General features: G+C 43.3%; 1 protein-coding gene across 1 annotated transcript in view; it reads left to right on the top strand.

Annotated features, from left to right (window-relative positions):
* The window catches only part of LOC102262684 (transformation/transcription domain-associated protein), a 133276-nt gene that overhangs the window by 84371 nt on the left and 36105 nt on the right, over nucleotides 1-12800 (top strand). Inside the window, 8 exon segments of the mRNA XM_014539091.1 lie at nucleotides 343-453; nucleotides 2600-2746; nucleotides 5274-5487; nucleotides 6007-6132; nucleotides 6696-6842; nucleotides 8051-8250; nucleotides 9462-9583; nucleotides 9898-10111. Of these exon segments, the coding sequence (XP_014394577.1) occupies nucleotides 343-453; nucleotides 2600-2746; nucleotides 5274-5487; nucleotides 6007-6132; nucleotides 6696-6842; nucleotides 8051-8250; nucleotides 9462-9583; nucleotides 9898-10111 (1281 nt within the window).

Genomic DNA, 12800 nt, shown 5'->3' on the forward strand with positions numbered 1-12800 from the left:
TGCAGACGCGCAGGCCTTTCCTCACCTCAGAAACGCCAGTTCTGTGCTCACTAGGACGTGTGCACTGGCTCCATTACCTCTCACTGGCTCAGTTCTCTCTTCTCATGGCTGCCTTTTTCTCAGTCGGAGAGGTACCTTGATAGCATCCTTTCACTTCCTGGACCACGCTCCCTTCCAGTCTTGCAAATGACCCATTGCTTTCTTTGTGGCTACTTTGTTTATTAGTTGTCCTGCCTCTGGTGTCCCTCTACCCAGAATGGCATCTGTTCCCTGTTATTGGGCTGCACAGGCCAGTGCTGTCCCCTGGAATGCATTGTTGAGAGGCTCTTCCTGTCCTTGTAGGTGTTTGGGAGGAGCCAGTCGCTGCCTGGAGCGGACTCCCTTCTTGCCAAGCCAATTGACAAACAGCACACGGACACCGTGGTGAACTTCCTCATCCGAGTGGCTTGTCAGGTGCGGGTTCTGAATGTCTTATATTAAGGATTTTTCAGAACAAAGTCTACTTGGTCAACTATAGAATGTTATCTGAGAAAAGAAATAGACGAACCAAAGTCTGACAGGTAGTCTGGTACTTTCATACCAGATTTCATGATATGCTGATAATTCTGAAGTCTGCCTTGTCTTATAATTTATATGATATTTAAGAAATATTTTTCTTTTAGCAGTGATAATATAATGGTATGTCTAATAATTAATGGAATTGTGGTATTAGTGAAACATGGTAGTAGTTCAATGATCTTGGGCAAATTATTTTAACTTTCAAGTTACATAGCTCATAAAGGTGTTGGGATAGTCCAACACAATATTTAGTAACTTAAATGCTTTTACACCCTGGATGGGTAGCTCAGGTGATTAGAGCATCCTCCCGATACTCCATGGTTGTGGGTTCAGACTCTAGTCAGGACATATACAAGAAGCAACCAGTGATGCATAAATAAGTGGAGCAACAAATCTATGTTCTCTCTCTCTCTCTCTCTCTCTCCTCTCTTCTCTCCTCTCTCCTCTTCCTCTCTCCTGTCTCCTCTCTCTCTTCTCCCTCCACCCCTCAAGTCAATTGATAAAATACAAAAAAAATGCAAGCATTTATTTACCACTCATCAATACCGGTTTTCATGGAGTTATAGGGGATCTATTTCTGAAACTTCATTTTTATATTTCAAACACACATTGCAAATGAAATTTTCCTGCGTTTTAAAAATTTGGTAATTTTACATTTTTATAACTATTAAACAAATTTGCTATACTATTGAGTATTGAGGCTTTCCAAGTACTGAAAGGAACCTACTAAACCAGCGATTTTCAACCTTTTTCATATCATGGCACACATAAACTAATCATTGAAATTCTGTGGCACACCAACAAATTTATTTTTTTGCCAGTCTGACAAATTAGGTATAATTTTGATTTAGTCATACCGGACGGCTGTTGCTGTGTTGGCTGTTGTCATATTTTTATTTGACAATCTAATGGAAAACAGTTCAGTGCTCCTTACTAAGTAGTCAGATATTGCATGGTGTTTTTTGTTTTTTTTTTAAATATATTTTATTGATTTTTTACAGAGAGGAAGGGAGAGGGATAGAGAGTTAGAAACATCGATGAGAGAGAGAAACATCGATCAGCTGCCTCCTGCACATCCCCCACCGGGGATGTGCCCGAAACCGAGGTACATGTCCTTGACCAGAATCGAACCCGGGACCCTTGAGTCTGCAGGCCGATGCTCTATCCACTGAGCCAAACCAGTCAGGGCAGATATTGCATGTTTTAAAGATTCTTGCCTGGATGGTGTGGTTCAGTGGTTGAGTGTCCACCCATGAATCAGGAGGTCATGGTTCAATTCCCCGTCAAGGCACATGTCTGGTTTCTGGACTTGATCCCCAGCAGGGGAGGTAGAGGAGGTAGCCGATAGATGATTCTCTCTCCTCATTGATGTTTCTATCTCTCTCTCTCCCTCTCTCTTCTTCTCTCTGAAATGAATAAAAACATTTTAAAAAATTCTTGTGGCATACCAGTTGAAAATCGATGTACTGAACTATTCAATCACTACTTTCTTGCCTGTTGCAGTGTGCTGGGCACAGCTTAGGTCAGTGATGGCGAACCTTTTGAGCTCGGCGTGTCAGCATTTTGAAAAACCCTAACTTAACTCTGGTGCTGTGTCACATATAGAAATTTTTTGATATTTGCAACCATAGTAAAACAAAGATTTATATTTTTGATATTTATTTTATATATTTAAATGCCATTTAACAAAGAAAAATCAACCAAAAAAAAAATGAGTTCACGTGTCACCTCTGACACACGTGTCATAGGTTCGCCATCACTGGCTTAGGTGATCCAGAAGGGAGGAACATGGATCCTTGCCCTCAGGGAGCCTCTTGACACTAATCAATCAATCGCACAAATGGTTGCAAATCACCACTGACCCAATGTAACGGAGAGGGAGGGTCCGTGCAGAGGGCTGAGTTGAGTCAGGTAGGAGAGGAGGGGGCTGTGAGGTAGACAGCTGGGATGCAAGGGCATGGGGCATGGGCAAGAAGCAGTGTCACAGGAATGACTAAACATGTATGCAGTTAAATGTGGGCTTGAATGAATGAATTTCCAGGTTAATGACAACACCAACACTGCCGGGTCTCCTGGGGAGGTGCTTTCTCGCCGGTGTGTGACCCTCCTGAAAACTGCCTTGCGACCGGACATGTGGTCCAAATCTGAGCTCAAACTGCAGTGGTTCGACAAGCTGCTGATGAGTGTGGTAAGTGTGGGGGTCTGTTGCTATTGCCTGGGCTTGGGGCTGGGCCACCAAAATCTGAATCTTCCATTCCTTTGTCCAGTTGTGGCCCCTTCCACTTTGTCTGCTGGCTGCTGTTGACCTTAAAAATAAATAGTTGTTTTACCAGAGAATAGCAGAGGAATTGCAAGGTGTAGCAAAAACCATAGGGCAAGTCCAGCAAGCAAAGGAGAGGAACTTGACTTTCTAGAGCAGTGGTTCTCAACCGTCCTAATGCCGCGACCCTTTAATACAGTTCCTCATGTTGTGGTGACCCCCAATTTCATTGTTACAAATTGAACATAATTAAAGCATAGTGATTAATCACAAAAACAATATGTAATTATATATGTGTTTTCTGATGGTCTTAGGCGACCCCTGTGAAAGGGTTGTTCGACCCCCAAAGGGGTCTTGACCCACAGGTTGAGAACCGCTGTTCTAGAGGAAAAAAAGGAAAATGAGAGGGATTATTTTGAACAAAAGTCTGTTGGGATGGAGGAGATCGAGAGTTTAGGGTGGTGATTGATTCTTGTTGGCTAAGTTGCCGGGCAAGGAAGGAACTCTTCCTGCTGGAGTAATAAGGTAGTGTGCTTTTTTTTTTTTCCTGTTGAGCTCTGTATTTGACAATTCCTATTGGGGGGGGTCTATAATTGAAGAGTGGTAGAGTAGTGCCTGAGGGCTCCCCCTCCTGGCCTTTTAAATGAGGTTTTATTTTATTAATTTTCATACTGCTAGTGAGGAGGAAATTTCACTTCCAGAAAATGGTTTTAAAACTTCAGCTCTCACCGCCCCCGCCCCCCCACAACAAGTGCAATTAGTTTTGAAAATGTAATAGTCCTCTTGCCTTTTGAAGTCTCATTTTTTAAATTGACATACTGGCTGGCTTGAAATAAACATTTTTAGTTGATTTATGAAACAGCCTTTAAAGTAAACTGGAATTTTTAAAGTAGGTGGACATAGAATTTGTTATTGAGCACTGTATAGTCAGGTAACAAAGAAATGACTCCCGCCCTAGCTGGTTTGGCTCAGTGGATAGAGTGTTGTCGGCCTGCGGACTGAAAGGTCCCAGGTTCAATTCTGGTCAAAGGCACATGCCTGGGTTGTGGGCTCAATCCCCAGTAGGGGGCGTGCAGGAGGCAGCTGATCAATGATTCTCTCTCATCATTGATGTTTCTATCTCTCTCTCCCTCTCCCTTCCTCTCTGAAATCAATACAAATATATATATATATGTAAAAGAAATGACTTGCAATGTTAATTATTTGATGGGTGCTGTTTTGTTTTGTGGGTTTTTTTGGTTTTGTTTTTAATATATTTTTATTGATTTCAGAGAGGAAGGGAGAGGGAGAGAGAGATAGAAACATCAATGATGAGAGAGAATCATTGATCAGCTGCCTCCTGCACGCCCCCTACTGGGGATTGAGCCCACAACCCAGGCATGTGCCTTTGACCAGAATTGAACCTGGGACCTTTCAGTCCACAGGCTGATGCTCTATCTTGCCACTGAACCAAATTGGCTAGGGCTTGTTTCTTTTTTAAATTAATTGATTAAAAAATTTTTTTGTTTATTTTTCCTTTCTTTTAGGGCTTGTTTTTATAAACACCTCGATCCTATATTTTTCTGGGGGTTGCTATCCTATTGTAAGCATTTGCTGTTTTGTGTTGCGAAGATTAACATTGTTGCTTAGGTTTTTTGAAAGGTTATAGAGGTAACCTGTGCAATGAACACAGTAGGATCATAGGCCCTGAGTGTCCAGCTCATGCTATGATTCCAGCCTAATGTATAACTTATGGACTGTCTGCAGGTTTCTTTCCTTTTTTTCTTGTTGGAAGGTCACATTTCTTTCCTATCACATACAGTCACAGTTGAATCAATCACGCTCAGTCATAAATGGACAGCCGCTGCCGGTACACAGGCTAGCAGTTTCATAGCACAAGGCCCTGTGCTCACAGTGACTTGCACCTCTCGCACAGTCAGTGAGCTTTTACTCACAGCCCCGTGCATATACATACAGGCATAAACCACAGAGACAGAAGTTTCACGAAGCAAACCATGGACTCTGTTTTCTGTTTTTTATTTTTGTTTTTAATTCTGGCATCATCTCTTAGATTGATTTCATGATAGAGTTTCAAAGATATTTCCTTTTGGAAGAATATTTGCATTTTAACTAAAAAGGTGGAAGGAGACAAGCAAAACACATTGCAATAACTGCCTTTTTAGACCAGACTTTAGTGATTTTCAAAATTTTAACATTTAATATTGAATATTTTTCATGAGCTTTTGAAACAGTCTTGACTAAATATTTAAAGCAAATTGATTAAAAGAAACAAAATCCTACTCTATTAATAAAATATGGTGGTCACATGTTTTTATACATATCGTGTGTTCATTCTTAGTGATTTTTTACCTCACTTCTAAGTACTTGGTAGCACGTAGCTTTAAGTTTTGGTTGACTATATAACTTACTGCACTAGAGTATTTCATCCGTGTGCGACCTGTGTTCTTCCTTCCAGGAGCAGCCTAATCAAGTTAACTATGGAAATATTTGCACGGGCTTGGAAGTGCTGAGTTTCTTGCTCACTGTTCTCCAGTCTCCAGCCATCCTCAGTAGCTTCAAACCCCTGCAGCGCGGAATCGCTGCCTGTATGACGTGTGGAAACACCAAAGTCTTGCGAGCAGTCCATAGCCTTCTCTCACGCCTAATGAGCATTTTCCCAACAGAGCCAAGTATGTCACCTTTCCCACGGGTGCCTTTCTGAGTGGATGGGTGGTCACAAAGCTTGTTATTGGAGAGGGCTCATCCTCCAGTTACTATATGGAGCATTTTATTATGTCCCTTTTCTTTATATTTTCAACCTTTTTTAAAAAAATTGACATGAGAACTTAACAGCAGTAGTCACTGCATCCTATTTTTTGTCTGCTTTGGATATGCAGTCCTTCATCAGCTGAGCATTGCTGATTCTGTAAGTTATTAAAGGGAAATTAGATGAAAATATTTTGTCAAACGGTGAACAGTTGACAAAATAAATACTGTTAAGTGTATTTAGAGTGAGTTGAGGTGAGATAAAAGGTTGTCAGCTTTGTAAAGTAGGAACCCTGCCCAGAGGTGAGCACCAGTGGGAGAGAAGTTGCCACAGGTGCCAAAATAACTAAAGCTCAGCTTTAGAGTGAGGGACATTAATGTCCCAGGGCCTGGACAGGCCTAAGAACCCAAACCACAGAGCCCAGTTCTGGCTTCTGTTTCAGGCACGTCCAGTGTGGCCTCCAAGTACGAAGAGCTGGAATGCCTCTATGCGGCCGTAGGGAAGGTCATCTATGAAGGACTCACCAACTATGAGAAGGCCACCAACGCGAATCCCTCCCAGCTCTTTGGTGAGTAAGCGCCAGGCTTGGTTTTCCCTGCACTGGTTCAGATTGGCATTGTTCTGTTCGTGCTCCCTGGACAAGCTTTCCTTAGAAGGGAAAGGCTCAGGCCGTCCGGGGTCCTTGAGGGTGTCAGTGTGTGGCCTGGTGCATACCAGGCCATGGTCCCCATTGGTCTTTGAGCCCCCCCCCCCCAACCAAAACCAGCACTTCCTTGTTTCTTCCGCCTCATCATGAGATGCGAAGGGAATCGCCCCAGGTTGCATGGATACTCCTGGCCCCATTTTACACCAAGCGTAGAGATGCTGCTAAAACGGTGTACCCGTATGTAGAATCACTGCCTTTCACGATGTGGTCACCTCTCAGCCACTCACAAGCCAAGAACGCCTTCCCAACTTCTTGGTGAGGCTCTGGCTGCCCCAGGTGAAAAGAAAGTTGGTTTCTTAGATCAGGGCAGCTGGGTAACGTTGGCTTCCAGACACCCAGAAGTCAAATTTATAATACTCACTCTGTTTTTTGACAATTACTTTTAAAAACTTTTCTAAAAAAAACATTGAATTTCTACCTTTTAGGGACCCTTATGATCCTCAAGTCTGCCTGCAGCAACAACCCGAGCTACATAGACAGGCTGATCTCGGTCTTCATGCGCACCCTGCAGAAGATGGTCCGAGAGCACCTCAATCCGCAGGCAGCCTCCGGCAGCACAGAGGCAACCTCAGGTGACACACTTGACTTGGTCCTCAGTTTTTCCTCAGACTAAACAGAGCTGGCTCTGTCAATGAATTTTATGTTTCTTTTTTTTTTTTCAATGTATTCATTGATTTTTAGAGAGAAGGGAGGTGGGGAGAGGGGTAGAGAGATAGAAACATGGATGAGAAAGAAACATCGATCGACTGCTTCCTGCATGCTCCCCCACTGGGGATCGAGCCTGCAACCTGGGCATGTGCCCTAACCCGGAGTCAAGTTGGTGAACTCTTGGTTCATGGGTCAGTACTCAACCACTGAGCCGCACCGACCGGACTGTGACTGAATTTTAAAGTGAACACTAATGCCTGCTGTTCATGGGCAATTTATTATTAGTTGCTCTTAACAAAGAGTTTCTAAGTGGTTCATTTAAAACCAAAATGAGACTTCTTTTTAAAATGAATTGCTTTTAAAATTTGTGATTGTGAGAGTGAAGAAATTTTTATCTTTTTTTTTTTTTTAAACCGCACCCCAGGATATTTTTCTGTTGACTTTTAGAGAGAGTGGAAGGGCGGGAGAGAGATGGAGAAATATCTATGTGAGATAGAAACCTCGATTGGTTGCCTCCCACATAAGCCCTAACCAGGACTAGGGATCGAGCCCGCAACCCGGACATGTGCCCTTGACTGGAATCGAACCCGGGACTCTTCAGTCCACAGGCCGATGTTCTATCCACTGAGCCAAACCGGCTAGGGCTGAAGAAATTTTTAAATGATTGGTCATTTATGTGGAACATGCACCACTGAATGAGAGTTATCTAACCATTTTGCTATAAAGCAGAGATTGCTTAGAGTTGTTACATCTGATGACAAATTAGATTGTAGATTGTAGGTTTTAGGTTTGAGGAGTGGGCTCCAGAAATCTGGGTGATATGTTTGGCGGGGGGCTGGTTGGCACAGCTGCTCAATGCAGCTTGGAACACAAGTGCTATGGATGTGACTTTGGGACTTGGCTATACCCCAGGGTTACCTGCACTGGTTCCAACCACTCCATTTCTTCCTCATGAGGAGCTTATTACAGGACCACCCTTGCAAGGTGGTGTAATAGCAAGAAAGTGATGAGACTGGAGAAAATATTTTTGGGAAAAATGGGCAGAATTAATGTGCCATGTAGTGCAGAGTGGTTGCCTGTTGATGCATGCTTGTAGAAATTGTTGAGCTGTGTTCTTTCTCCACATGAGCAGGAACTAGTGAGCTGGTGATGCTGAGTCTGGAGCTGGTGAAAACACGCCTGGCTGTGATGAGCTTGGAGATGAGGAAGAACTTTATTCAGGCCATCCTGACCTCCCTCATTGAAAAATCACTCGATGCCAAAATCCTCCGGGCGGTAGTTAAAATTGTGGAAGAGTGGGTTAAAAATAATTCCCCAATGGCAGCCAATCAGGTGAGCTGGGAAGAGGGGCTACAAATTGGCTAGGTGACCTTTATATGTAAAAGAAAATTCAGGCCTCACTTTTTCAGCTCTTCTTCTGGAAGTTTTCAATCCGGCAAAACTTTTTTCTCCTGTATTTGCATTCACAGTATCTTTTTTTTTTTTTTAAATATATTTTATTGATTTTTCACAGAGAGGAAGGGAGAGAGATAGAGAGTTAGAAACATCGATGAGAGAGAAACATCGATCAGCTGCCTCCTGCACATCTCCCACTGGGGATGTGCCCGCAACCCAGATACATGCCCTTGACCGGAATCGAACCTGGGACCTTTTAGTCCGCAGGCCGACACTCTATCCATTGAGCCAAATTGGTTTCGGCACACAGTATCTTTTTTTAAAGATGGTTTTTCTCACTGTGCTGAACAGATTTTAAATAGAAACTTGAGACAAAACCACTGATCTTAATGTGGTTTTACTTGTTAAAATGTTAAATGAACCTTACTTGTTAGTCTTTGTATGATGATGAAGGTAAGCGAAGAAAAAAATGAGGGATTATTAGTTAATATAATAAGACTAGAGGCCTGGTGCCTTGGTCTGGCCTGTGGGATCGGGCCAAAACCTGCTCTCTGACATCCCCCGAATGGTCCTAGATTGCGAGAGGGCGCAGGCCAGGCTGAGGGACCTCACCGGTGCACAATTGGGGCTGGGAAGGGACAAGGGAGTTTGGCCAGCCAGGGAGGGACCGAGGGAGGGTTCCAGGGCGTGTCCGGCTCATCTGGCTTATCTCGCTCAGTCCCGATCAGCCAGACCCCAGCAGCAAGCTAACCTACCTGTTGGAGCATCTACCCCTTGGTGGTCAGTGCACGTCATAGCGAGTGGTTGAGCGACCTTAGCACATCATTAGCATATTGCACTTTGATTGGTTGAACAGATGACCAGACACTTAGCATATTAGGCTTTTATTATATAGGATGCTTGCAAACTTCTGATTAGTTTTACAATTTAATTGCTCTCTCTCCAAAGTGACCTGTAGTTCCTAGGAAAATTATATTGGCACTCATCTTGATTTCAAGCATAATTTTTTGTTTGTTTAGAAATGACTGTCTTAAATTACTTGACAAAATTGTAGGAGCTTAAAAAGTGGTAGAGCAGGTGGCTGAAGTACTTCTGGACATGTTTTCTCTTAGAAGTAATTGACCTTTTGTTTTAAAAAATTCATACAGACACCTACTCTCCGGGAGAAGTCCATTTTGCTTGTGAAAATGATGACCTACATAGAAAAGCGTTTTCCAGAAGACCTTGAGTTAAACGCACAGTTCTTAGACCTTGTTAACTATGTCTACAGGTAATTACAACAATTATCAAATATTTTGTGTATCAATCTATAGTGTGTTCTCTGACTAAGCAACATTACATGACATTTTAATTTTTTTGTTACACCCAAGATATATTCATTTAAATTCTAAATCATGTAACATGTTTTGGCATCATTACTGAACATTTTGCACAAATGCTGCGTCAGTCTATGATGATTTGTAGCATACTCTTGTTTTACATAAAGGCATTTTGGGAAGTTGGTACCCACGTGTTTGCTTATGGCTTGAGGTGTTCACCTTTGGGTATAGCCCTTTCATCTTAGTATTATTCTTTCGATCACAGGGACGAGGCACTGTCTGGCAGTGAGCTGACTGCAAAACTCGAGCCTGCCTTTCTCTCTGGGCTGCGTTGTGCCCAGCCACTCATCAGGGCGAAGTTTTTCGAGGTTTTTGACAACTCTATGAAACGTCGGGTTTATGAGCGTCTGCTTTATGTGACCTGCTCCCAGAATTGGGAAGCCATGGGGAACCACTTTTGGATTAAGCAGTGCATCGAGGTAGGAAAAGCTCAGCTCACTCTCTGTGGCTGGGGCACTGAAGCCAGGAAGTGTTCACATACACCAAGATGAATACAAATCTCCCCTATTCAACCACTTTTAATCTCTAATAGGAAGAAAAAAAAGACTGAAAGCCAAGCTTTTATCCAAAGCTTTTTTGGGGTGATTTTAAGTGCTTTAATTAGAAAGTTGAATAATATTCCTTAGTTTGTAGCTACAGATTCATTTCCCCTCAAATATAAAAGTTGTAAATTCTGTCTATATGCCCGAGAAGATTGAATGTGCTATAACTGTCAGCTCTCCTAATTCTTAAAACAGGAAGGTGGGGCCTCCAGGCCAGGCCATGGGCTCTGATCCCTGTGTGGGGGAGTCAGGGTGCTGGGGATAAAGGCCTGTGTAAAATAGTCTGATAGTCAGACCTTTTACTGGATGGAAAGTCAGATATTTTTGGATATTTCTTTAAAAAAAAAAAAAAGATTTTTTGCCGAAACCGGTTTGGCTCAGTGGATAGAGCGTCGGCCTGCGGACTGAAAGGTCCCAGGTTCGATTCCGGTCAAGGGCATGTACCTGGGTTGCGGGCACATCCCCAGTAGGAGATGTGCAGGAGGCAGCTGATCGATGTTTCTCTCTCATCGATGTTTCTAACTCTCTCTCTCTCCCTTCCTCTCTGTAAAAAATCAATAAAATATATTTTAAAAAAAAGATTTTTTATTGACTTTTAGAGAGAGAAGAAGGGAGAGGGAGAGAGGAACATCGATAAGAGAGTGAAACATTGATCGGCTGCCTCTTGCATGCCCTCTACTTGGGATTGAGCCCAAAACCTGGGCATGTGCCCTGGCTGGGAATTGAACCAGCAGTCTTTCTGTGCATGGGATGATGTCCAGCTAATTGAGTCACACTGGCCTGGGCTTGGCTATTTCTAACAGGATTGTAGTGAGACTTCCTGTTTTTTTTTAAGAAATTATTTATTGCTTTTAGAGAGAGAGAAAAGTGGAGGGGGGATTGGGGGGAAGACAGTTACCTGTTGTTTACTTATTTATGCATTCATTGGTTAATCACCGCCCCCCCCCCCCCAATATATTGTTATTGATTTCAGAGAGGAAGGGAGAGGGAGAGAAACACTAATGATGGGGAGAATCACTGATCTGCCGCTTCCTGCAAGCCCCCCACTGTGGATCGAGCCTGCAGTCCAGGCACATGCCGTGACCGGGAATCAAACCCATGAACTCCTCCTGGTTCATAGATTGAGCCACACCAGCGGGCCAGGCATTCATTAGTGATTTTTGTATGTGCCCTGCCCAGGGATTGAACCCCCAACCATAGTGTATTAGAACAATGCTCTAACCAACTGAGCTACCCAGCCAGGCCCCTTGTGATTTTAATGGGCTGTTCTTTATTCTTTGGCTTATTAATAACCAATTAACTGAACCAGGAAACCTAGGTTTCCTGTAGCACTTGCTATGATGCAGTCAATTCTAGATTCTTACCCAGCATGAATGAAACTAGAAAGTTACTGAATTACTTTTTTTTTAAAAAATATATTTTATTGATTTTTTACAGAGAGGAAGGGAGAGGGATAGAGAGTTAGAAACATCAATGAGAGAGAAACATCAATCAGCTGCCTCCTGCACATCCCCCACTGGGGATGTGCCTGCAACCAAGGTATATGCCCTTGACCGGAATCGAACCTGGAACCTTTCAGTCCGCAGGCCGACGCTCTATCCACTGAGCCAAACCGGTTAGGGCCCGAATTACTTTTTTTTAATGGGACAGAAGGTTGTGGAATTCTCTTTGAGGGAAAAGAAGGAAACCGTGGCACTGGGTTTCAGTGAGAGCATGTTAACTGACATATTTCAGTTTGTACTGAATTTGTGTTTTCTTAGTGCTGAATATAGCATATATTTGGAGCTTTGCTCATGGCAACAGAATGGACAAAGTTCCCTGACATATTCATTTCTTCAAGAGACCTATTGATGGCTGTTATTAGGTACCAGGCCCTGGTCAGGTACTACAGATACAGAGATGGAAGACATTTCCTGAGACAAGTACACAGGAATTGATAGAGGACAAGGCAGGCTGTAGGGCACAAGCCAGGAATCCTCCCTTCCTACTCTCCATCCTGTGTATCTAGTCTATCACCAGGTGTTGCCAATTTAGGATCACTCGCTTCTCTTCCATCTCCTTCCTCCTTGCAGCCACCATCATTGCTTATAAGGATGATGGGAACTGTGTTCTTAGTGTTCACCAACCTTCCCTCCTACCCACCACAGTTTTATTGTTACAAAATCATTCTTAAAGAACAAAGTCGATTGTGTTGCTCCTTGCCATTGTATTTGGCACAAAATCCAGCCTGTAGGATATGGTCTTGCTAGCCCCCGAGTGACCAGACCCCTGCCACTCTCTCCAGTCCTATGCTGTTCTTCTCTCCCTCACTCAGCCTTCTGTGTTCTCAAATGTGCCACATTTTTGACACCAAGCTGAAGTGGGCACCCCTTTCTCCATCAGTCTACTGTTCCTTGGCTGCTGTCAAAAGTATGCGTTTCTTTATGTGTTGATGTTGGTCTTGTCCCTCCCTCTGACACTTCAGCTTCACGAGAGTAGGGGATGCCATGTCTGTGAAGTTGACAAATGAATCTCCAGGGCCTCACACAGCACCTAGTGGGTGCTCAGTAAATATTTGCCAAGAGAA

Source organism: Myotis brandtii, unplaced genomic scaffold, assembly GCF_000412655.1.
Source record: "Myotis brandtii unplaced genomic scaffold, ASM41265v1 scaffold208, whole genome shotgun sequence".
NCBI lineage: Eukaryota > Metazoa > Chordata > Mammalia > Chiroptera > Vespertilionidae > Myotis > Myotis brandtii.